We start from the raw sequence: 25,555 nt of genomic DNA on the forward strand, positions 1-25,555 counted from the left end.
CTTCCTTGTGCTCTTGCTTACTATCCACACTGCTCCCTCGTCAATACTGTACAAAAATATGAATTCCCATAGGAGAGGCACCATGTTACCAATTTTTCATTAAAACCCAGGGGTTGATAGAAAATTCCTAACCGTAACATCAGAATCACAAGTGAAGATTTACACATCCTTTGAAGTGGAAAACTTTGGTTCCCTCTCAGTCTGCTTTTGCTTGCAAGTTTTTTTGTAATAAAAAGGAAAGAAAGCATTATATTATATTCAGTTATACAACAAGAAGAGATTAATATTATAACCTAAATGAACACAATTCTGCTGAGTATCTCTTGGGTTTTTTAAAGCAAGTAAAATTTACAACACTAAGAATTTTAGGTTATTCAAAATGGATTTCATGGTTTTTATGCTCTACTTTAAGTCTCTGTGGATGATTAATAGAGACAGATCTTATCTGACTCTCTTAAATATATGTTCTTGGCATTGTTCAAACCAGGACTAAATAACACGACTGTACCTTTCCCTTCTCTTTCTCCCTGGTTCTGGAAAAATTTGAAAGAAAGTGCTATCTTGATTGATGTCAATTCAAAAAACTATCCTGAGAGGAAAATATAGGGTTATTATCATCAAAGACACAAAAATATACAACAGACACAATAACCTAATTGTCTCTCACAGTTCAAGGATTCCTCTATCAGATGCAGTTGATCTTGACACCAATTACAATCAAAATGACATGCATGCATGTTCCTGTTTTAGTTTTTATGCATTCTAATAAATATAAATACTTTATATAAAAGTAACTTCTTCTTTTCACATTGTCACTCTGCAGTTTTTCTAAGATGCCCAGCTCTAAACTTTTCCAGGAGGTAATTGTTTGTGGCAAAGTCTAAATCTATTCCAAAACACACACATGATTTGGGGGTACTTTTTCATGGGGAAAAAAGTAGACTAGAGGAAAGAAGGAGTCATTTGCCTGGTGTCCAGATTAGAAAAAAATGAGTTAGTGATCGGCTCTCTGTGTAAAATATTGTTTAATTTACACAGAACATGGACTATTAGGAAACGGCTTTGGATTGGTTTTTAGAAGTATCATGAACAGGAAGCTTCCTAAAATACTATTTTTTTGCCTAGCAACCCAGTCCCTATAATTAGATACATGGTATAAATTATGTTAAAAGATACACAGAAGGAAGCTGGGGAAGAAACGCTTGGTTTGGATTTATTTACATTCATTGTTTTCTTTTGAAGTACTGACTAAAATATATTCTTATAACTAAAAATACACTTTACCTGTCCATACTGAATCTTAAGTTAGTACACTATTTGATAAAGTGATAAAATTAGGTAGCACATCAATTTATATTCATCAGCAGCTGAGATTTGGGTTGGTGCAGAGATGAAAAAGCCCCAAATGTATGTTCTCGTAGTGTGAAAAACTATTTACATAACTTGAAAGAATGAAATTTGGAACAAAAAGATGTACTTTAAAGTAACACCGTTTGTCAAGATACAGCTTACTAAAATTCCTGGGAATTAAGAGTGCCTCTCAGTGTTATTTGGCAAAGTCCACTAGGCGTAAAAAAAACAAAAAAACAGACCCAAAGCAAAACCCTTATAAGGCTGCTACAAAGGCTTGATTTAAAAGAAGCTTTGTCAACTTTTCCCCATTTCCCCTCCGCTCGGTTCGCGCCCCAAGGGGAGGAGGCGCCGCCCGTCCCTCCTCAGGGGCGGCAGCTCCGCCCGCGGTGCCGCCGGATCCCGCCCGCCTGCGCGGCCGCGGACGGGGAGAAGGAGGAAAGGCGGCTGCGTGTCCCAGCCCAGCTCCCTTTCCTTCCGGGTTGCTGCTGCAGCCGCCGCCTCCTCCTCCCGTGCCCTGGGCCATGGGGGCGGCTGCCGGCGGGGCCGCCCACGACGGGGCTGTGGCCGCAGCGCAGCTGGAGCCCGGGCTGTCCCTGCCGCGGGGGGCTGGGAGCTCTGCGGCATCCCAGGACAAGCTCTTCTTAATCAAAGGTGCTGACAGCCTTCCTCTCCTCCCCTCCCCTCCTGCCCTGCACGGGTCAGGGACGAGCAGCAGCTTGTGCGACAGGCCCGAGACCATCCCAAGCCGTGCTCCCCTTGCCGTAGCCCCAGGTCTTGCCCCTCTCTGCCGCCCCTGGGTAGAAGGCGAGGCGTTTGGGAGTGGCCTCACACAGCGAGGAAGCCCCTGCAGCGCCGGCCGCCTTTTCCCTTGCCCTTGGCAGTGGCGGCGCCGGACACCCTTCAGCCGCCCTCCCCCGGGGCGCCGGCCGGGACTCGGGACGGGCGCCGAGCGGAGCCGCCTCCTGCCCGGCACGGAGCTCGGCGTGAGGGGCTCCGCGCTGCGGGCCCGAGCGGGCAGGAGCCCTCGGGAAGAGGCTCCAGGCAGCGTTACGGATTCCCTGAGGGAAGGGACATGTGTCCCCGGCTGCATCCGAGCCGGGAGAACCGCAGCCAGGGCAGAGCCAGAGTCTCCGCAGCCGCACACAGCTGCAGGGCAGCGGGCGCAGGGCTGGCGGCGCTGTGCGGCTTTGTGTTTATATTCTGTTGTGATTTTTATCCCTATCTCCGGGCTGCTCCCGGTGTCTGCTCGGTCTCCCCGCGCCCCCCGGCGGAGCGGAGGCCGGGGCTCAGGCGGCCCCGTCCCAGCGCCGCCGGTGGGACATCCCGGGCACGCCAAGTATTGTGTCTGTCATCGGGGAAATGTTGTTTCCCAGACATGTAAAACTTAGTGGACTGCATAAATCGGCCAAGATGAGAAGTCTTTGTGTCCCAGGCAGAGGAGGTACCTTATAGGTTTCATTGACACGAGTACAGGACACTTCTTCATCGCAGTAATCAGATCAATAACTTTAAAAGTGAGACTTAACTGTATTTTTGCTTACTTCCTTTTCAGACCATTTTTAAATTACCTACCTGATATTAGGAAAGGGAAAACAGGATGGGTATGAGTACCTACAAAAGAACCCCCTGAAAATTTCGAATTTTAATATGAATCAGGTTGTTTTCTACAGTGCAGTAAGTCTTTGTAACCAGCTTTTCCTTAAAAGTGGGCAAGTATGGCTACACTGCCTTTGGTACAAGAGCTATAAAGAAAGGATCAAGATACCTCAAATGACCTTGGAAACACTGAAAGGACTGAAAAGCAAGGGATGCTTTCTTTCTTGGGATAGTTTTTGCTCTTTTCTTTCATTATAAAAAGCTCATTTAATTAAAAAAATAAATGTAAATAGAGCATTGAAACATAAAGCTGAAGAACAAGTGGTGCTTATGTAGTGGTCTTCAGAAGAACTGGTGGTGACTATTTTAAGTTGGCCATTTGAAATCACAAGTGATGCAACAAAACCAATTGCACTTCCCATTTGGGGAAGGGTGAGGCATCACCATAGAACAAGATGGTTTTAGTTGGCTGGCTCTGGAATAAGGGAAATTTTGAAGTGCTACAAAAAAAGCATCCTGGGATTTGTACTTTTGTATTGCTTTAAAATATACACACATGCCATTGTTTTCAAAATGCCCTGTTTCATAGAACTAATTCTTTGTCTTGCTATTTTGTCATACTGAGTTAGCATAAAAAATATAGACAACTGGGCCTTTCCCTTCAGTATATGCTAACATATCTTACATTTTCAGGTTTTATTTTCTAAACGGGTTGTTTGTTTTTTTTCTTCCTCTTAAGTAACAATGTCTTGATTTTTATTTCTTCAACTTTTCTTGGCAGGTGGAATTTTTCTAGGTACTGTTGCTACAGCTGGAATGATAGCAGGTTTTGGCACTACACTTGCAATGACAAAAAAGAAGAATCCAGACTGGTTCAGTAAGGTCTGTTCTTTTAATCTGTTTTCCAGTAGTGATGTGCAGGAAATAAGAATGCATTGAGTGCTTATAGACATGGTGATATACGTGGAACTTGGCAGAGTTGATGATAAGAGCACTAGACTTAATTGAATTTGGTGCAGGCGTAGGATTAATTTAAAAATCAATTCAGAGTTGGCCCTGCTAAATACTTTAGTACTTGAGGTTAGCTGAAATACATAATGCTTACACTGTTTGCTGGAATCATACTTCTGTATGGTGAAATACAGTGACTGGTCTCTTTTGATTCTGTGATGTGAATGCACCTTAGACATGAGCCTGTATCACCTCAGAGATTCAGTTCACCATGCAGTCTCACAGTGCTGCAGTGAGTCTGGAAGTGAGGTGACTGCAATAAGGATGGAATGGAATGAGGAGGTAGAAGGTCTGTAAGCTGTGGAATAGGTAAGTGGGATCATTTAGTCAAAATTAAGCTCTCCACTCCCATCCCACTGTGTAAGGGGAAGGATGAGAATGAGTACTGTGAGATCTCATGGCCAAAATGAAGTTGAGCTCAGGCAATTACTAACTGGATCCACTTGTGCATTCTGAAGAAAAGAACTGCAAAGCAGAGCAGCTGTTGGTGTATTAGTTTGGAACACAGCACATTTAATTGAAGGATGCTTTTTCCCTCACCAATCCTTTGTTATTGCTGAAAGTATCAAAAATAGGCCCTTAAAATTGATCAGTCTCGCCTCCACCAAGCTCTTAAAATGCAAGATGTATTACAGATATTCTTAGGGAATTAAGAACTGATCAATTGTGTTTATTTTAAAAATGATGTTTCAATAACATAGCAAGTTCATTCAATGCATATCAAGAGAAAAAATTCTTCCATTGTACTTTATATCAGAACATTCATTTCTGATCACTCATAATCTCCCTTTCTGGTCAAAGAGCATGAGATCCTTCATTTGCTTTCTTACTTTTTTCTGTAGGCTCCTGTGTCATAACTCATCCATTGCCTTTACAGAAACAATAAGCATGAGTTTCTTTTTTGAAATAGGCAAGACAGAAAACTTAACGAGAAGTTATTTCACAAGCTGTGGAAATACATTACAAAAAGGAAATTATCTCCTTTACCATCTTTTTTTTTTAAACTTCCTTTCTCTTGAGCACATTTTTTCCAGTTTGCACGTATTCCTGGGTGTCTCAGCTGTCCTGTTATCAGTGTGAAATTTATCAATAGTGACATTGCATTGACATCCAAGAATATATATTCTAGAAATGTCATCAAGTGATATATACCATTTCGATATTTGCTGAAAACTCTATCTGCTGCTATTAGTGCAGAGGAATTACAAGAGTTTGCTAGTAAAAATCTGTGATTTCACGGACCCCTCGAACTTTAATACTGCAGAGTACAGAAAGGTACTTTTTTGTCAAGGTAGTTGTCAGTGAGCAGTTTAAAAAAGGAAAGACTAGACTCTGAGAATGGTTTAATTCTCTATATAAACTGAGGTACCAATGAGGTTTTGCATTAGCATTCTTACTTAAATTTACAGTGACTTACTGCAAGTAACTTTTAATAATACATCATGCATAATAATAACTACAGAAGATTGCACATTTTTTAGATGTTCAATGCCTAAATATTATTATTAGTCATGTTAAGGTGAGGCCATAGTTTGACAGGTACTTTAAGCCAATATCAGCCAGCCCTCAGTTTCTGGCGATTTATTCCTTTTCCAGTGAAGCCACCAATACATGTGCTATTGGGCTGATGATATGATCCTGGCTAATTGATGGGGTTTTTTTGTTAAAATTAAATGCTCAACTGCAGCAGCCTGCTTTTGAGAGGTGTCCAGTTTTACTAGCATTTATCCAGATGTTTAATTTCACAATGGATTAGGTCACACAAAAGAATGAACACACTGAATACAATCAACCAAAACAGTTGAACACACTTTATTTTAGGCACTGCTTCCTTTTAGTCATGCTGTGCACACAAGGGGGCAGTTACACGATCAAGGCCTGTGTCTGAATAAAAAAACAATGTGATTTTTTTTCCTTCTCCCACTTCCTGTTTATGTCTTCCAGTGGAAAACAAAACAACAACAACAAAATGAAAAAAGCAGCATGTATTTGGAAAACAAATCAGCTAATTCTGCCCTGTTTTTTTCTGGCCTGTTTTTGGAAAGACTTAATATTGTTTAAAAGCTCATTTTTTAAATTAAAGAATGTTTAAAAAAATGCAGATGAATAGTGATGAGAAAACAACTTGAACATAAAATAACAGGTTAGTGAATAAAATTCAATTTTGTTGAAAATTTTTCTCCCATGCTATCATTGTTGTCCTTTTTAATTTTTTAGCATTTCATTAATCAGCTTTCTTGATGCTCTGAACAACATATCTGATAGTAATTTAATCAACTGTCCTGTTTACAGAAACCCTTATCTGTGTACTTAAATATGCTGAGGAATCAGCCTGTAACTGAAACCTGTTAGACTGCAGTCAGTAAAACCAGATCAGTTGTTTCCATTTACCACTATTTTTCTGGGACAATCAAGCATTTAAATAATAGTCAGTTAGAATTTTTGCCAGCAATTTTCACAGATAATGACTCCTATTTAAAGATTCTGTGTAGAAGATATTTTTGTCCATTAATTTCCCATCTTCCAAATGGGACCATTTTTTTCTCAGTGTTGTTATATATGGTTAGACTATGGAAGCAGGAAAAATGTCAAAAGCAATCAGCATTTCAATACTCAGAGCAATCTCTACTGAAAGAGTTATAATAGTTCATTATCTGTGGTAAGGAGATAATAGGACCTGATATTATAGCGTGACTAGAGATGTCTGCTGTTTGTGTGTGTGTATGCTTACAGAGCATTGTTTTTGTTAACAGCTTCCACTTTGGGATGTCCAAATTGGAATAAATAAGGGTCAAGATATGTTTTGCATGTGCCCTTTCCAAGTGCATGTTTGTCCTTGGGTAGCTGTTACTACAGCTAAATCTGAAGGGAAAGTATCAATGCTGAGGACTGTCTGAGGATCATTTTAGCATTTCAATAAATACAAAGGCAAGAGGACAAAAACTACTGGTGCTATTTGACTGACCATAGTGGTAGACATTAAATATGTTTAATTGTATCAAAGAAAAAAGAGAAACATATAAAAAGAAGTTAAAAATGTAAAGCTTTTTTAAAGCAAGAATATGTAAGATTTCCCCCCACACACACACTTTTTGTGATGAGTTAAAAAGAACAGTTCTTTGGCATGTTTTGGAGAAAAGTTTTTTTTTTTCTTTCCACAAGTTAATTTTACTTTTCAGTATTTTAGACTATAAATTAAATAAATTTTTGTAATTTTATGTATGCAATCTCATTTATATTACCCCTGAGCAATACTTCTTTTTTTTTTTTTCCAAAATACCCAGTTAAGTAGAACTGTTGAGTTGTGTAAGAACCATAAATGCCAATCTTTAACAATTTCCATCTAAAATCTGTGTTTCCATGTGAACAATTGAACAGTGATCCTTTGGAGAGGAAAAAAAATCCTCTGAATGACAGTTGCTACTATGAGCAAGAGAATTCTGTCTGTGCCACTGCTGCTGGGGCAGCAGAGGTTGAAACTTTACTATTCCAAATAGGTGCAGTACGGTACGGTGGGCATTGTGAGACGAGAACAGCTGGCTAGCAGGGAGTGTGGGGTGCACATGGATTGATGCCACCCAGCATGTGCCTGGTGCCCCTGGAAGCTGCAATGTCCTCTGACAGAGAGGTTTCCTCATGGTTGGGACCCCATAATAGCCAAGGCTGCATTCTTGGCCTGAGGTGGCTTTTCCAAGTGACAGCATTTTCAAGGTACTTGTGTTTTCAGGACATGTCTCATGGCAAACTTTTATGCAGCAGTGTCTTAAAACAGTCTACTCTTGTAGGTGTCTTCTGACAAAAATAAGAAGTGTGGAGACCACACAGCATTTTCAGTCTTGTTGCTTAGTGAACTCTGCAGGGGAATAGGTTCAGCGTTGTTGTTTGCTTTTACAAAATCTTCCTTAATAGTTTCCAGAGCTTCTTCAGACTTGTAGCCCTCTGAAATTAGTCTCTAGGTCACTGCAATACGCTTTCCTTGTCCAGATGAAAACTGTTTGTGTTCTTGCAGGTTGCCAGTGAACTGTTCCAGAAGTGCAGATAAAGACCTATAGGCCATTAGTTGCCCCCCATGAAAAAGTACCAAAATCAATAAATCAATGCCATACAATGATTATGTTCAGACGTAACTGGCATAAAGGCTTGTGAATGGTTTGGATTCAGTTTTGTGTTTTGACTGGTGAGATAACTGAGTGTTGGATTCTTGTGCCCATGGAACAACTTACTGGTATTTCTGGGCAATGAAGGTCATCCCCAGGTGGCACTGGTAACTGCGAAATCTGCTTCTGGTATGAAGGCACTTCATCTAGCCCCTTTCTTGGCTCTTGAGGTGTGCTGGCAGCTAACAGATTTTCTGTGGCCACACTAGTGCAAGTGGCAGGTCACGAAAAAATCCAAATCACCAACATCCTTAGTTTTTTTTTTTTTTTTTTCCAGTTATTGTTCACTTTGTCATGATCTTTTTGTCTTTGGTTCTAGGGGATTACTGCCACAGCTGCATTGCCGGAGAGTGGTTCATCCTTGGCATTACGAGCCCTAGGGTGGGGCTCACTCTACGCATGGTGTGGAGTTGGATTGCTGAGTTTTGCCATCTGGAAGGCTCTGGGTGTGCACAGTGTGAGTAGCAAGTATGGTTCCCTCAGCTCCATGTTTTTCTTTGGGTAATGCATCTGGCGATGGCATCGCTATGCTACTTCAGCCTAAGAACTACACCTGCATTCACCACTTGTAGAATGACTAACTAGAATGTGTGCAAACAGGGAAGGTGTTTTTTCTTCTGCCAAAAATGGCATGCTGTGGGAGAAGACAATTTAGAGAGAGGAACAGTTTTGTCCTGTTTTATGTTTATTTGCACAGATGTTTCAGATACCTCACAAAAGGGCCAGTGTTCTCATTTAGAGACTAAAATAGTAGCTGCAAACTTCCTATATCCTTTGCTTATCGAACTGAAGGCTACCCTCACTGAATCCTATTTTTAGAGCAATACATTTATTTGTCCAAGTTCTATTTTTTGCATCAGGGCACAGAGGATGTAAGAAAAACTGAAAGGAAACCAGCTTGCCTTCTAGAAGCAGCAAGGGGACAGAAGACTGGGTATCCCGTACATTAGAATGGTGGTCCTTGGCAAGGTCATGCCAAGGCAAAGAAGCTTGGGAAGCATTTGTACATCCCAGGATACCAGCTACAGCTATCTTTAGTAAATTGATTATGTTCTAGTATTTCACAGTGTTGAGTGTGAACACTAAAGTGAGCATTTTTGTTTGCCCCTAGTAATGATCCATGACTTAGAGTCCCCTGCAGCTGTAAGTAAGAGAGAGATGTTTGCATCCTCTTTAGGACTAGGAATGAATAGAATTCCTTTACCGTACATGGTAATTATTTATATATATAGCAAAGCATATATAAAGGAGACAGATGATACTACTTCATCTTAGTAGTGTTCTTATTGATACCTTTGAGTTCTCATTTATTGTCTATTCTGGTGATGTATCCTGTAGCTCACAATTTGAGTCCCAAATACAGCATTACGCAGTCCTTTATTTCTTGGCTTTCAATGTTGATTCTCAGTAGGAACAGGTAAAAGAAGGCTGAACACCAAAGAAGCACGGTAGGACATAGGAGGCACCCACATAAGCTTGAGATGGCCAAGCCCCAGGACGTGTCTGAGTCTCATGGGGCTTCTGACAGCAAGGACTCTTGTGTCAGGAGCAAACTGCAAGCCTTTTAGAGAGCTGTTGAGTGTTCCTGGTCAGAAAAGTTATTATACTCTGTGATGTGTTAGTGTTGAAAGGAGATGGGGGAAACTGTATTTGAAAAGGCTCTTGCAAATATCTGTTAGTATTGTTTTCTGTTGTGGAGTATTTACGTTTCACTGTAGTGGTGCACAGTGAGAATTGCAGATGCTGAAGGCAGTAGATTTCTGTCAGGAGATGATTTGGAACAGCTCTCTATGCTTTCCACTGAGATATTTATTGCATTCACTATAGACTTTTAAATTTTCACTGCAGAAAGGAAACACATACAATAGTGTTACTCGTAATTGCAGAATCAAAAATCAGCAATTTGTAAATTTCCTGTCACTATATAGCTGTTAAAATCAAATATATACATGTTTAAAATTGCTGGAGGTACGAAAGAAGCAGCATGTTACAAAAGGAAAATTCTGACCAAAGAGGTTCATAGCAGTAAAAATAAATTAAACCCTTAAACATATGCTCATTTTCAGAAGGGCCTGTTTTTATTTGATATGTTTTCCTGAAATTTCTGGGGAACATTGTGATACTTCTGGTGCTTTCATGTAAGCAGAGGTAATAATTAACAGTAAGTTACAATACTGATTTTTCAGTAAATTGCAGTGCATATGTTATGTCTAATAATTATTAGATGCCCACAAAAATAAATAAAGCTTAATTTTTAGGAAATTTATGACAGAGTGAAATAAAGTTTCTTTCCACATAAACTGTTCAGATCATGGAAGACACTGTACCTTTTGCACTAAGCTTGACATTGTCAAATGAACATTTTAATTTTAAACATTTAAAAGGAGGCTTTTAAGATTTACCTGAACAAAATGTCTTAAGTCTTCTGGGTACTTGAGAACTGTGAATTCACTGGCTCTGTAGTCCATGCTAGTTTTCAATACCTGTAAAATTTCAAGTCACAATTTCAAATCTAGCAGCAGGTATCAAGATTTGAAAACTATGAACTCAAGGCAGACTACAGTTTCTCAGTGATGAAACTTGAGGGGAAACTTCACTCATTTTGAGATCAGGAACCTGTGTGAATTTAATATCTGAAGTTTTGGCAGCTGGACAGAGAGAAGAGGTCATGCCCAGCCTCTTCACACTAATGAGCTGCCCCTGGGAGTTACTAATTAATAACCTGGCCCTGCTGGGCAGGAGCTTCATCTGTTTAAGAGCAATATTGATAACATTATTGACAGCTCATACAGTCTCTTGATCTTAAATTGTTTCTCAGTATTAAATTGTGAAGGATAGTAAAATTCTGATTGTAAGCAGTGCGGGTGTTTCATTTTGCAAACAAGAAGGATGCTTCAGTTGTATCTAGGAATACCTCAGCTCCAGCGTTCTCTGAAATCCTTTGCCAGCTCAGTCCCTGTGACTCTCTAGGTGGGAATAAATTCGTGGTGAATAAAGGACTTGACTTCCACTTGCAGGGTTTGAAGGGGAGTTCCAAGTCAAGTAAGACTTGTTAAGTGTTTAATGGCTCGAGTCATCTGAAAACGTACTTGAAGCCTCAGTGGAAAATGAGATGTGATGGATTGGCAGAAGTCACACCAAAACTGGTCGCAGCCAGCAGCTGTTGAGGCGTGGCCGGGGAGGCCATGGGGCAGTTCCCGTCCTGGCCGGCCCGCAGCACGGCGGGGCAGGGCGGGCTGGGCCGGAGGAGGAGAGCAGAGCTGCGCACTGAGGTTGGAGAAGCGCAGTGCAAGGTGCCACGCACCGGGAATGCCTTGTGAGCGGCCTGGCCCGGCAGAAAGCGGTGAGCAGCCTCTCCCGCACAACTGGAGGGCAGAAGGGAGCGAGGCAGGCGCTGCTGCGCCCCAGTCCCAGTTGCGTTCCCGGTTTTGTGTTCCTACCCCGCTCCCCCGGGACCGGGCGCGGCCGGGGCGCCGCCACTGCCCAGCAGCGACACCCGGTGGCGTCGGCCGGAACTGCAGCGGCCGCGCCAGGGGCCCGGCTCATCCCTGATCCCGGGACTGCGGGCTGTGTCCCGCCGCCAGCCCGGCTTTAGGCAAGCCGTGCTGCACTGCCCGCCCGTGCTGCCCCCAGCCGCAGCCCAGCAGAGCGGCCTCAGCGACCGTCGCTGCCAGAATGCTTCTAATGCTGGGGTACGTGTTTCCTGTGAGCGTGAATTATTGATGGGACAGCGAGTGATTGATAAAGTATGCATTACCCTAAGCTTTGTGGCTGTTTAAATTATCTTGTCATCTCTCCCAAAGTCAGAGATGAAACGACAAGAGCAAAGTGGAGTGATATTTCCTTGATGAGTTGTAATCAATCTGTATTAATGTTGCGATTGCTCAGCAGTTTGTGTGGTGGAAGGAAACCGAAACCACAGTTCAGGGGTGTCTCATCCTCACACCTTCTGGGACAGCCTGTGCTTGCCCTGGAAGCAAGTTACTGTTAAGATTCCTTCCGGGCACTGAGGTGATGGACCAGATTTGGTGATTCTAGATTTTTATTTAACTTTCATGGTTTATTAGTTCTTAAAACAGTGCTGTGACAATGCCTGCTCTCAAATGGCTTTATTGTTAAACGTGGTTCCCTATAGCTTTACAGTCTGCTGCTTTTAAGCCGGTTTCAAAACCCAGGGGTGAGAGTAACTGATCTTTATGTCTTGGTAAAGAATATAAAAGATTTTACACTCTCTCAGGTTGGGTTGTAAACATTCTCTGATTGCAGTTACCACTGTTGTAATTTGAGGACAGGCTGATAAGTAATAAACGCTACTAAATTCCACCCAGCACTTTTTCTGAAGTGAAGAAGTGATGATTCAATGAGGACTTAGTTTGATAATGGTTTAAGTTCTATTTTTCAGTAGCATAAAAGAAATCTTTTTTTAGAACCTAGGAGAAAGTGCTTATATACCTTATAGTGTACCTTTTGCAGAAAATAATCAGGTGTCAGTGATAATCAGACTTTTTAAACTTGCTTCCTGCAATCACTCGGGTAAATATTTAAATTTTCCCCACCTTTGATTCTCTCTGAGTACAGAAACTCTGTCTGTATTAGTATCATCGACCAGCAGCACAGGGGCAGTGAAACATTAGCAGGGTGAGGACCTGATATCTACCATCATTCCAGGAATTTTCAAAATTTGGACTGACACTGGCCTTGCCCCGTAGCTTGACTGCCTGTTGGCAGTTGGACTATGTTGTGTGCACTGCTAGAATGCTTCTTCAGATTTGTGTCACTCTAAAAAACTGCTGGTTGTCGATTTTGAGACTGTTCAGGAGTTAACACACACTCATGCCCAGGAAGCATGGACAACTGGGAAATTGGCTTCCAAAGAGCACTCCTGATCTGAATCTGAGACTCATCCAGACATACCTACAGCCTTCCTCTCTGAGGCACCTTACAATGTGGAAAGATACATGCTGTGTTAAACACAAGCTTGAGATAAGTCCAACTTGAAATAAAATGTCACCGATGTTTTCAACGAGTTCATTTGCTATTTAACAACTTCCACATCATGGTATTATCTTCCTTGGCATTACCTTACTGGTTTTGAACTTGCAGCATCCAAACCATGTAGGTGACCACTCCTGGTGCAGTGGGATGACTGTTTCCTGATACAAAACACAGAAGTATTGAAATAAATTTTGTAGAAAAGGTTGGGTTTGGCCAATTTATCATTTCAGACTTACTTGGAAGTTGAATAGCAGTTGAAACATCTTATTTCAACATTCTGCATGTGAGCTGTTCAATAAAATTTAAAATTTTCAGTTAAAGAATAAATGGCATTTCACTCAGTAGAAAATTTTAAAAGTAAAATATTCAAAATATCTTAAACCTGCTGTTTTACGATTGAACTAAACAAGTATTTTCATCGAAGTTTCCAAAAATTAAACCTTTTTTTTATTTTATTTACCTATTCTGCTAGTGTTATGCTCCACTACACCTTTTTATTACTGGGAAAAATTTTAGTGTCATAGAATCACAGAATAACTAGGGTTGAAAGGGACCACTGGAGAAGATTATGTAGTACAATCCCCCTGCTAAGGCAGGGTCACTACAGCAGTTTTCTGTAAGTTTTCTAGAATTTTTTAGAAGTTAACTTTGGAGTTATAAACCTTTATTTTAAATTAAACTTGCAACTACAAGAGTACGTGGCAGATGCTAAAACATACCTATTAATGTCTGATGTTCTATTTCTTTTCTTTTTTTAAGCTGCTAGCAATTATGAACCTTCTTTTAAAAGCAGAGCAATGCCCTCAGCCCTAGTAGACTGAAGTGTATGCCAATTAAAAAACAAGATAAATTATGCTTTAAAAACCCTCTTGTCCTCATGTCTTCAATAAATCAAGTTTAATTCCCTCAAAAATGAAAGCATTCTCTGTCCCATAGGAAAAGGGTCAGGATGATTCATATGTACGTTTGTGAGATTCTGATTGTTGCTGTTCTTTGGAAAGATGGAAAAATAGTTAGAAGAATTGCTTAGCGATTTGTGACTAATATACTTATATTGGTTTATCACTTTTGTGGTGTCTCCTAATGAAATATCCTGTTTTTCACTGATCTTAACCTTTAAAATATGAAGAGTCTAAAACAATTGCATGGCCATAAAGAGACATCTAAAACAATTAAAAGCAATGCAGAGAATATATGCTTGTTGTGGCTCTGATGGTAAGAACATTTCCTAAGTGAACCGCTTTTCTACAGGAAAAAACCTAACCTCTGAATCACCATTTCAAGCATAAAAATAACATCCCCCTGCTTATGTTGAGCAATATTTGTTATAATTTTGTGAAAGTATAGTCACAGGCAAAGTATAAATACAAAGCAGTATTGGCTTTAAGGATGGATTAATTTAAATCAGAAGATGCAAGCACAGAGACATAGTCTTTAAATATGGCATCTGTAAATTGTACTAAGATTTATAAATCCCAATGTAGGCATATTGCAGTGGCTGAAATTTTTACGCTATTTCATAAATGAGCAAATGTTGCTATAAAAGCACCATATATCCTAAAATAATTAGAGTAATCGTAGTGTAATTCCTAAATATTTTAAGTTTTTAATTTTTGTTGTATTTAATCCTCACAAAAATATTATTTATTGAATTTCTATTCCTTATTGTGTCTGATTGTATAACAGAAACCTTTTTCTTGATATTTCATAATCACTTACAGTAATTTCACGAATACAAACCGCACCAATTTGACTAAAATTTTGCTCCTAAACCGGAAATGTGGCTGATAATCAGGAGTGGCTAATATGTGAATAATTTGCTGGCATTTACAACCTCAGAAGTGCCTGCCAGAGTGCCGATCAGCATTTTGCGATTGTTACAAATCGCTACTCTGTTGCACCGTGGGTGGAGCCTGGGGGCGGGGAGAGAGGAGGGAGAGGTCTTTCCTTCCCTCCTCTGCCACAGCCCGGGGAAGAGACAGGGGGGGCCCTGCGCCACCATTGCCGCGGCCCGGGGAGGAGAGGGGGGACCCGGGCCGCCCCTGCCACGGCCCGGGGAGGAGGGGGGGGACCCGGGCCGCCACTGCCGCGGCTCTGGGAGGCGGCGGGGGACCCGAGCCGCCCCTGCCGTGGCCTGGGGAGGAGGGGGGGGACCCGGGCTGCCACTGCTGCGGCTCGGGGGGGGCGGCGGGAGGCTCCGTCTCCGCCTGCCGCCGCGGAAGCGGGGGGGGCTCCGTCCCTGCCTGCCACCACAAGGCAGCGCCGGGCCGTGGTGACCGAGCCCAGTGGCAGCGGCAGCTGGCCCCCAGTGGCCCCGCTGAGCGGCAGCGCCGGGCTGGGCTACCTGGCCCCGTCAGCAGCCCCTAGCGGACCGAGCCTGCACAGCCTGAGCTGAACCAGTAAACCCCGCCCTGCCGCCGTTCTGTTACTATTTGGCAACTTTGTTGCACGCGGGTCCTCACTGCGAACGACAGAGTGGCTTATACTCGGGTGCGGCTTATTTATGGACAAAGAATGAAATGTTTACCAACACCCAGAGATGCGGCTTGTACTCAGTGCGGCTTGTATTCGTGAATTTACTGTATTTCTATATAAATCAAATCTGCCCTTTTTTTTTAAATGTTCTTTTACTTCCTCAATGTTTATTTAAACTCAAGCTCTTAGAAAGGATACGGAGTAGTAGTACAAATTAGCACTTCCTCCTCCTTTTTATACTGAATTTTTCTCTGCTGCTTATATTGCCTAATTAGTTTGGTTTGGAGAAGACTTGTTTCCACATGTATGTACTGCTAGTATTTTATTCAAGAAAGAAAAAAAATGAAAACAATGAACTTCACTATTTACTTGATCAGGCAGAATGCTTATTCAAGGATTAAGATCATAATTTTCCTGCTGGAAAGCTGCTACATCTGCTTTATGAATAGGGACAGCTGTAAGGGAGTATTTCAAGAAATGGAAAGGCTGCAACTGTAGCTGTCTTGAGGAGTTTCGATGTTGTGTTCTGGGAGAGGCTCGCAGCTGTTGGCTGCCACCAACCCAACTGTTGGGAAATCTGTGGTCTGAAATACCTCTGTGTCACCCTACATGGACAAGTGGTTGATCCAGGTCTTGGCCACATGTAACTGTAAACTCTGCATATACACATAAAATTTGAGTCCAGGTTTCTCTGATGGGTGAGTTATTAGTGCTACATCTTGGTCCCGTGCCATCATCCTGTGTGTTAAGGGTGGTGAGTGGCCATGCTTACTGTGCCCCTTGTGGGCCAGGACCCGGCTGCTCCACTTGCCTGGGGACATCTGGCTGTCACTGCCTGCCTCTGTGTGTCACACTGACTCTGACAGCTTCCTGCCTGGAATTCAACCCCAGTCAAGACAACACAGCTGAAGCCTCACCAAAGAGTTTGGGTTTTTTTGCTGTCCCTTTCCTCTGCCTTGAATCTCACTTGTGCATGATACATGCAATTAATTCCTGGATATAGAGAGGGAAAAAAGTTACTTAGATTGCTCTTTACAGGAACTGCCTACTTGCAGACAATCCATATTTCTGAATTTAATTCAGAAATCCAAATTACAGCACAGAAGCATTTATAGGGTTGGGGCACCCATCCTGAGATTTTGGGTTCATTAGCCAGCTAGCTTTATAAATTTGGATATTTAACTACTTTAAATTTAAAATTATTTCAAGATTAATTTTTCAAATTGCCTAGGGTGACTAAGGGGCAATGACTAATACACCATAATAGACTAATCATGTGGATGTCCTTTCCAGGCACCCAGATTTGAAAGTAAGATTCTGCAGAAATAAATGGCACATTCTTCATTGATATCCATACTCCATTTTTCTGCATGGCACAAAAGCGTTTACTTTAAAATACCACATACTACAAAAATTTAAGTCCCTGACATTTATTTCAGAAATACCAACTTGGAAATGTATAAAAGGGAAAAGAATACTCCTTTATTTCTGAACCTAAGGAAATTCCTTTTTTTTCTTTTTCCAAAATACAGTTTGCAAAATTACTGTCTGTAAATAATACTAATAAAAAAAAGAGAACATACAGTAATTTCACGACCATAAGGTACACCGGACTATAAGGCGCACTATTTTTTTGCAGCGAGGAGCCATGTGGTGCGCAACAAAGTAACGAATTACTGGCAGGTGCTCAATTTGCAGACATTTTTCAAAGATCGGTGTAGCCTTTAAATGTAGCCCCAGGCGCCCTCCCCATGCAGTGGGCCCTGGCACCGTCTGGCACGGCTCCCGGCTCCCATCGCACGGCTGCACTGCGTCCCGGCTTTCCCCCAGCCAGCGGCAGCAGCGCTTCTCGCCGTTTCTCGTGGCTTTCCTGCGGTGGTGCTTCTCGCCACTTCCCGTGGCCGGCGGCGGTGGCGCAGCTTCTCACTGCTTCTCCGCGGCCGGCAGCTGCACTGCTTCCCCCCGCTTCTCCCCGACCAGCAGGCATGCCGCGTTCCCCTGGCTGGCAGCCGTGCCATGTCCCAGCATCCCCCCGCCTGGCGACCACGGCTCCCACGGTTCCCGGCTCGGCTCACGGCTCACACTTCCGGGTTTGCAAATTTCACAACTTTGTCCATTATATAAGGCGCACCGGACTATAAGGCGCATTTCTAGGTTCGGACCAAAATTTTAGTCACAAGGGTGCGCCTTATAGTCGTGAAATTACTGTAATTAGCTAACCACATCCTTTTTTTTTTTAATTCAAAATAGTCTAGCCTTTACCCAGAACAGTTTTACTTTCTTTAGGCTTTTCTACTGGAGTAGAATCTTCTTTCCACTTTGGGATCTAAGTCAGATTTGCGCAGAAATTAAACCAAAATGAAGCTGGTAAAACATGTTTGTGATGAAGATCCTCTCTCTTCCCATTTATGAATGAGCAACATGAATTCTGCACTCATGGAGGAGTAACACGAGGAAAATATTTCATGTCTTTTATCTCTTCATATGACCCAGTAATTGGAAAAGAGGCAGCTTGACCCCTGTGACTTGACAGCTCTCTGTAGTTCACCAGTAATTCAAGACAGAATATGGAGTAGCTGTGGGAGGCTACTACATATTTATAATCGTTTGGGAGCTGTGGCAGCTTCAGTCTAAACAATGATGGTCCTCTCCCCCTCTCCCTGTAAAGTTCACTTAGCCTGTTTTCATGTTGTTTTTCTTTTAAAAAACACGGGACATGTTTTATCCACTTACACAGGATTTATAGAGATAAATTTGTGGGAAAATATGTCTATGTGTTTGTTTAATTTTAGGCACTGTAAGTAACCCTCTGATTTCAAAGAGGGTGCTCAACACTGTATAAGGTTAAGGCAGGTGTGTAAGCTTCCATGAGACAGAGGGCCAGTATAAGCTCCTGACTTCTCTAGATGGTGTAACATAATTCTGCTGCAGCTTTTCTCTATGTAAACCTGGATTGCTAGAATTAGCAGATAGGCGCTGAACGGGGATGAGAGTACATCAAAAATGGTAGGTTGTTTACTGCTAAAATTGACACTCTCAGGGCCATTTTCATAGACTTGTAGTTCTGCATGGTCCAAACGTTCATGATGCCTTTGCCAGTGAAGTGCAAGATGTAAGAATGTGAACCAGAGCTCTATTTTCCATGTTATTCCAGAGCTGGCACAGAGTGACCCTCAGTGAGTGCCCCATTTTACACTAAGAGAAGGACAATCACCTTCAGCCGCCAGGCTGGCTGCACTGTTCCTCCAGTCCTGCAAGGGCTCAGCACTTGTAATTTTCTACAAATAACTTTGCTATTTCTGTATGTGGCCCTTGGTAATCATTTGCTAACAAGGGCAACACCAATCATTGTGAGATTTGGGAAAAAGGTGGCAAGAGCAATCCTCAGATGCTTTTAAATCCAGGGCAGCCTGCCTCATCTTCATGCTTTATGAAATGAATGGTAGTGAGCAGGGCAGAGGGCATGTACGTACTGCATTCTGTTGCCACTTGATATTCCAGTTCAGGGCATCTAACCTCATTTCACTTGGAAGCTAATGTAAGCAGTTCTTACTGATACGAGTACTAAAATAGGAAACTAATAATTCCTGGAGTCTGCGTTAGCCTGTTATGAATGTCAGACATTAAGGAGAACATTTCTTCCTAAAACTTTCATTCTAGGAATCAAATAGACTCTTTTAGCCCCTCTTCCATTCATTTTAATATGAACGGCCATGTAAGTGCTCTCAGTAATAATGCTATCCCAATTTTTGTGTGACATTCTGTCAACGATGTACATTAAAAAGAGATTATTAAATGGAAGATGCTTTTAGGTCCCCATATTTTTGCCATCTGAGGCAGGATCATTAGGTTAAGATAAGAAAATAACAGTGATCTGTAGCTATTACAGATTATTTAATGCAGTAAGGTAGATGATACCCTTTTAGAAAGAAACCTGACAGAGGTAGAACAGTTACTGTAATTTATTTGGCAAGAAAAAACAGCGTAAAGCTCTGTAATATCTGTGACAAAAAAATAAAATTCACTTGAGTGAAATTGACTTCAGAGAGTCGCCTGCAGGAATGGAGCATGCTGGAATGTTAAGAAATGTGTTACAAATCGTTCATGTACCTCTAGGTTCAGGAGCAGCATTTGAGAGTGGCCTGTGGTACTGAAGGCAGCAGGAAGAGGTAAAATATATTGAGCTTTTAGTGCTTGGTTTACTGCACTATTAATTGAAGACATTATCACAGTTGAACTGAGTACCCCAGTGCCAGTGTGGCTGGCAATAATAGAGGCAGCTATTGCAGTGAGTTATTCAAAACATTGCTCTGCTTAGTACATAGCACATTATCTCTTGTAATTAAATTAATACCTTTTGATTTGAGACCACTGTTCAATCTGGAGGAAATACAAGAGTAGATTTCCGGAAAGGAAGGAGAGAGGAGAAGAAACCTCTCTCATTGCACATCTGCTGAAAAGGCAGGGCAAGACACAGATTCCTAATTGCAGCATGTCCCTCATCAAGATGTGTGTTTGTCCCAGGAGTTAAAGCAAGTAAAGACGAGGTCCCAATTCTCACACCTCAAGTGTTCAGTATTAATAGAACATAAAGCTGATTAATTATCTTCACAAGAGCCTCACCACACTGCTGGAGGACTGGACACTGGTAAGCCCAGTTTGTTGAAGGACTAACTTAAATGTTTAGAGGACAAATTTTACTTTCAGTGCAAGAATACTTTGAAGTTGCAGTGGGCCTAGTACGACAGTGTCATCTAAATGCCTGCAAGAACTACCCAGAAGCCAGTGTGAGGTACTTTGGAGGCCAAATTTAGTCCTGAATTTAAAAATATGTTCAACAGAGTTTGATCAGTCAAGGCCCAGAAGACTGAGCTCTAAGACTCTGACAGAAAGAGTCAGAATCATTTAGACTGGAAAAGACCTCTATCATAAAGTTTGTCCATTAAGCAATTACAATCTAAAATAGGTATTAGAATGATTCGTAAGCAGGCACACATTGTCAAGTGGGAGAGAAGGGACAGGAAATTGGGATGTGATTTTCACGGTTGTTTCTGTGGGTATACACCAGATCTGTGACATCAGAGAATAGTTCTCTTTGAAAGCTTTCTCCCTGGTTTAAGGTAAGTGAGTTTTAGAGGAATGCTGTGTGCAGGGAAGACAGTGACTGGGATTTGGAAGTGCATTTGGGAGAGCACCAAGCACAAGTGTAGGAATGAAGGAAGAATCTAAAAAACTGATGTTATTAGTGGAACAGGAAGGAAAGGGGAGGATACCTTAGAAGTCGAGATGAAAGCCCTAATGAAACATTGGACTGCACTTTTTGATTGGGATGAGAGAGGGAAAATAGGAGTCCATGACTGGTACTAATCAAGTTGCTTAATGTCTTACTAGTGAGAACTCAAAAACTGTTGTGGAGAGAAAAAAATCGGGTGCCATATCTTCAAAGGGCTATAGAAATGAAAACTTCTAGCAGGAGTTGGTAGCTGTGGCATTTGTACAAATTGGCCCTGTTTTAGACATACTGTGAAGTCATGTATTGATGAGGCCTATGCCAGTCACTGCAGATAATGTCCTTCTTAAAGAGATGACAACCTGAAGTGTTACACTGAGAAAGAGCTGACAGCCCAAAGTATTACACTAAGAAGACAACGCATGGTAGTGATCAGCTTGGCATTACAATTTATTGGAATAGATCACTGTCCAGGAATCACAAAGGGAGAAAATGTGCAGAAAAGCATAAACATCAAAAGTTGTGAATTGCAATGAAAACCTAGTTTTGTGAAGAGTGGGCTTGTGGAAAAGGGCAGGTGAGAGAGGAAATGGCAAATGAAACACTGAATCTGGCATCACTTTCAAAGTGGTTTTACAAATAAGCATCAAAGTCTGAGAAGACAAGGCTGAAGAAATTTCTTAGGGAGATACATTGAATATTTCAGATCTGATCCACGTGTTAAAGAAAAGTTGCTTTTCCAGGAAATTAGTTACTTTTACCTGAAGAACATAAATTAATTTCTGAGGGGATAGAAAGCTATCTAATATATCTGCAGCTACTAGCAGCGTTTCAATGCTTTCTAAATAAATACCTGTTTTCTTTCAGAACCGAGTTGCAGTGTTATATTTCCCAGACAAGACTGCTTTTTGCATTCAAGAGTTAGGATTTGGCATGTTAATAATTATGGGGTGGTTGTAAGAGTGAGGAATCACTGCAGCTTTCTGACTCACTCCACCCATCATCTTCTTTTTGGAGGCTTTATACAATTGCTTTTAGTTTCCCTCTGGTTTTGTGCATCTTCAATGGGATAACGGAAGTTGTCTTCTAGGGCTTATGAGTGCATCATTCAAATTTTACACTAAGAGAAATTTAATTCTGTGTTTAGAAGCAGCCAGAAAATTCACATTGCACCAGATCATTGGCTGGTGCTGAATGTTTTATCTTTGGTTATATCAATAGAGCTACAGCATTTTACATCAGGTTAGTGTTTGACCATTCCTGTATTCCAAACACCCAGAAAATACTTAGAGTGAGATGAAAGAGTAGAAGAGTTGAATCACTCTTGAGGAAGCAAAAAATGTTAAGTAAATTGAATACTTTCCGCCCATCAGCAAACTGGGATAACTTAATTACATATGAGTGGAAAAAACAGCTAAGCCAAAGCTCCTAAAACATTTCCTACTGTAAATACTTGTATTGAATTGGCAGCAATTGTTTAATATAATTTGGGCTACTCCTCTACGTCAGCTCTGATACTGGTCTTTATTATTCTTGGAAACATAAGCTGTCTGTGAGAGCTTCTTGGTTTTAAATGAGAAGCAAAAATGTTAGTTTAGGAAAAATTGTGTGTTGATGGCCAAGATTTTTAAAAAACAATTAATCACAATAACTATCTGATCAGAATAAAGTATAAAACAGAAGGTGAATTAGTTTTATTTAGGAACAAAATCAGGAAAAAGGAAAAAGGATAATTTGGCTCTGAATTTTTCTCCTACTTTATATAACATATTTCTATTTGATTAGCAGTACCCAGGCATTATTACACAAAAACTGGGGTTCTGAAATGCTTTCATCCATCATAGTTAGCTACTGTCTTACTGAAGGACTGGTAATTTCGTTGTAAATGGTTTCATTCTTGTATCAGCTGTAACTTGAATAATTACATTTCCGTAGCATGTCTGTAAAGAAGTCCCAATTCTTTGTCAGAATTATTCATACACAGAGGGACTTGAAAAGTAAACAACCCAGAGGTATTTGTATAAATCCTGATGACCTGTAACACACAAAACGTAGGCATATGAGTGTAGATGCCTGTGTGACTGTTTGGAATATTTAGATTTCCTGGAACCTCTCTGTGGGACATACTGCCTGAGACAGCATTTGCTCTTGAAGGGATCATTGCATCCAGTTCTTGAATACCACATCCTGTCTTCTCTATGTGAATGTCATAGATCCTGTCTTAGAGCTTCCTAAAAATAGTGGTCCAAAACTTCCCCTGTACATCCTGCTGTTCGTGTAACAGGATTTTCACTGATCTGTTTTTTCCATGCCTATCCTTTAAAAATATATGTAAAAATACATGTACAACTCCTGGAAGAAAGAAACTCACTAAATCTAAATATCCTGCTAGAAGGGATTTTTATTTGAATGAATGTTTGGTTCTAGTATTCCAGGACTACTGAATCAGACATTGGTGATAAAATTATTAGCATAAATATAAATATGAATATAAATATAAATAAAAGATAAATATCATCTATATCTATATCTGTATTATATAGATATACTTCCTCTTCCACAGCATTTTAACAGCAGTGGGAAAAAAAAGCTTGGTCCCATATATCGTTATGAATCTTGTTTTGTTCCCTACTGTTGTATACATTTGAATGAGACTTTGTTTTGTCACCCTTATCCATATGGTTGGGTAAACCTAAGGTGTCAGAGCTGAACAGTATTTTTCTTTAGTCCTAAACTTAAAATCCTTGAACAGACTACTGGACCTTTCGTGCATTGCAAGTGTAGAAAAATGAACTGCAGTCAAAATAGGGGCACATTCCATGGAGGTAATTTTCCTCCAAACAAAAATATTTTAAGAGAGTGTGTGTGTGTGTGTGTGTGTGTGTGTGTGTGTGTGTGTGTGTGTGTGTGTGTGTGTGTGTGTGTATAATAATTAATGTAACATCAGTGGATCATTCAGGCAAGTATTCTAAATCAGTCACCCCAGTGTGGGGCATTAGAAGGGGTGATTATTGTGGGTCCCTTCATGTTTCTTTTCTCTTTGTTAATTGAACCAACATAATCAGAGGGAAAGTCCTAGTTTTATATAATTTTAAAAGCTTTTTACTTATTCCTTACCTCACACAGCTTGTTTTGTGGGATAAGCCTGGGGTTTGTGGTGCTACTTTATTTGTTCCTTAGTAGCAATTAACTGAATTTATTTTAAAATCTCTTTTATAGATGAAAGAATTCCGAAGTAAGATGCAGTCAATCTTTCCAGCAATTCCTAAAAATAGTGAGTCCAGTGTTGAATGGGAAGACTTACTTAAATCCAAATGAAAGACTCAGAGCTATTTGGAGATGTCTCTTCCAGCAACAGGAGCGGAAGTAGCACAAGTGTCGCCTCTGGAAAACAAAGAAGACTCAGACTGAGCAAGCTACTGACTGAGTGCACTGAACTTGGGAATGCCAGTTAACATCCAGGAGCAAGGGAATTCAAACCGATTTATACTGTGCTTTTCAGCATGTTTGGTATAGTTTATTTGTGAGAAAATGAACCCTCCAAGATAAGTTGGATTCAACTGGAAAAAAGGCTTTTTCAAAGACTTAGAGAAGAAACTAATCTTGATTAGTAAATATATGAATATAATCCCAGAAAACTCCTGTCCATCCTGCATTTCAAGAATAATTTTATGAAATTTCTCTAGGAAACAAGAACAGTACTTTCAATGACTTGTCCTATTAGGAATTATGATTGACATCAAGTCAGTCATAACAGATCACTAGCTGAGCCTGAGGATAAAGCATATAGTGCACTCTTCAAAAATAAAGGACATATTTGAATTTGCAACAAAGTATCTAAATAATTTTTATATGTCTGAAAGGTAAGTTTTAAACCCAATATGCAAGTAGTGACCTATGAGCTCCTCTGCAGAGCATCAGAAGAGATCCCTACAAAGTTCGCTGTTTTCTCAGTATTAACTTTTAAAAATTTGATCCCACAATAATGCATCTGATTATATATATAAAAGTCTCTACTATATTTGTATATCAATTGAAATAGTAAGTGGAAAAGGTATAAAACAGTGAGACACCCAGTCAGTCCTACGCAAATGTTTTCAACTAAGAAAGTGTATGGGCAGGACTAATTTTGTGTGTTCCAGTCATTTCTGTGGCTCTTCTACCAGGAGAAGCAATGTGACATTTTCCACACTGCAGTAATCTCATGAAGTGTGGGTGTAAACTAGAAAGAGTAATGTCTTACTCAAATGTTGTATTTGCAGAACTGAAGATATGTATAACTGCAGAAATAAAAAAAAGGTGCTATCAGTGAACTGTCCTTTTTTATTCACTTATCAGATTTTCTTATTAATTGCACAAAGTCCAGTTAGTAAGTTGTCAGATTTAATAAAGTCCTTTTAAAACTTGACTTTTGTGATTTAAGTCTTTGTATTCCTAGGAAAGAATATTTAAAAAAAGCTTTAAATGTTGGATGAATAGTAGAGAATGAAACATGACACTAAAATAATACATTTAAAACAATTGAAGTGTAATAGTTGACATCTTTTCCAGAGCTTGATGCTTGTAATTCAATATTAAATAAATTGTGGTGAATACTGCCATCATACACACATGAAAAATTGTACTGTATTTTGTATTTTTCTTTTAGTTTCATGTGAGTGGTGATACCTGTTTTGCTTACATTTAAGCATATTAGTACTACTTACCAAGTTTAGCAGGTAGCTGAGTCATTATAGGT

General features: G+C 40.6%; 1 protein-coding gene across 1 annotated transcript; it reads left to right on the top strand.

The window, feature by feature from the left end:
* The first annotated feature begins 1,830 nt into the window (after nt 1–1,830).
* Nucleotides 1,831–25,225, top strand: TMEM242 (transmembrane protein 242). Its single transcript, XM_033056540.2, has 4 exons — nt 1,831–2,004; nt 3,731–3,831; nt 8,437–8,574; nt 24,037–25,225. Exons 1-4 carry the CDS (start codon nt 1,875–1,877, stop codon nt 24,133–24,135), a joined length of 468 nt encoding a protein of 155 aa, XP_032912431.1. The 5' UTR covers nt 1,831–1,874; the 3' UTR covers nt 24,136–25,225.
* Nucleotides 25,226–25,555: the final 330 nt, after the last annotated feature.

This window comes from Catharus ustulatus, chromosome 3 (assembly GCF_009819885.2).
Source record: "Catharus ustulatus isolate bCatUst1 chromosome 3, bCatUst1.pri.v2, whole genome shotgun sequence".
Lineage (NCBI taxonomy): Eukaryota > Metazoa > Chordata > Aves > Passeriformes > Turdidae > Catharus > Catharus ustulatus.

Excerpts from the sequence above, each read along its gene's own strand:
- TMEM242 (XM_033056540.2), top strand. The coding sequence starts at position 1,875 with ATGGGGGCGGCTGCCGGCGGGGCCGCCCACGACGGGGCTGTGGCCGCA. Across the intron at positions 2,005-3,730 it reads CAAGCTCTTCTTAATCAAAG|GTGGAATTTTTCTAGGTACT; the intron begins GTGCTGACAGCC and ends TTTTCTTGGCAG. Across the intron at positions 8,575-24,036 it reads AGGCTCTGGGTGTGCACAGT|ATGAAAGAATTCCGAAGTAA; the intron begins GTGAGTAGCAAG and ends TCTCTTTTATAG.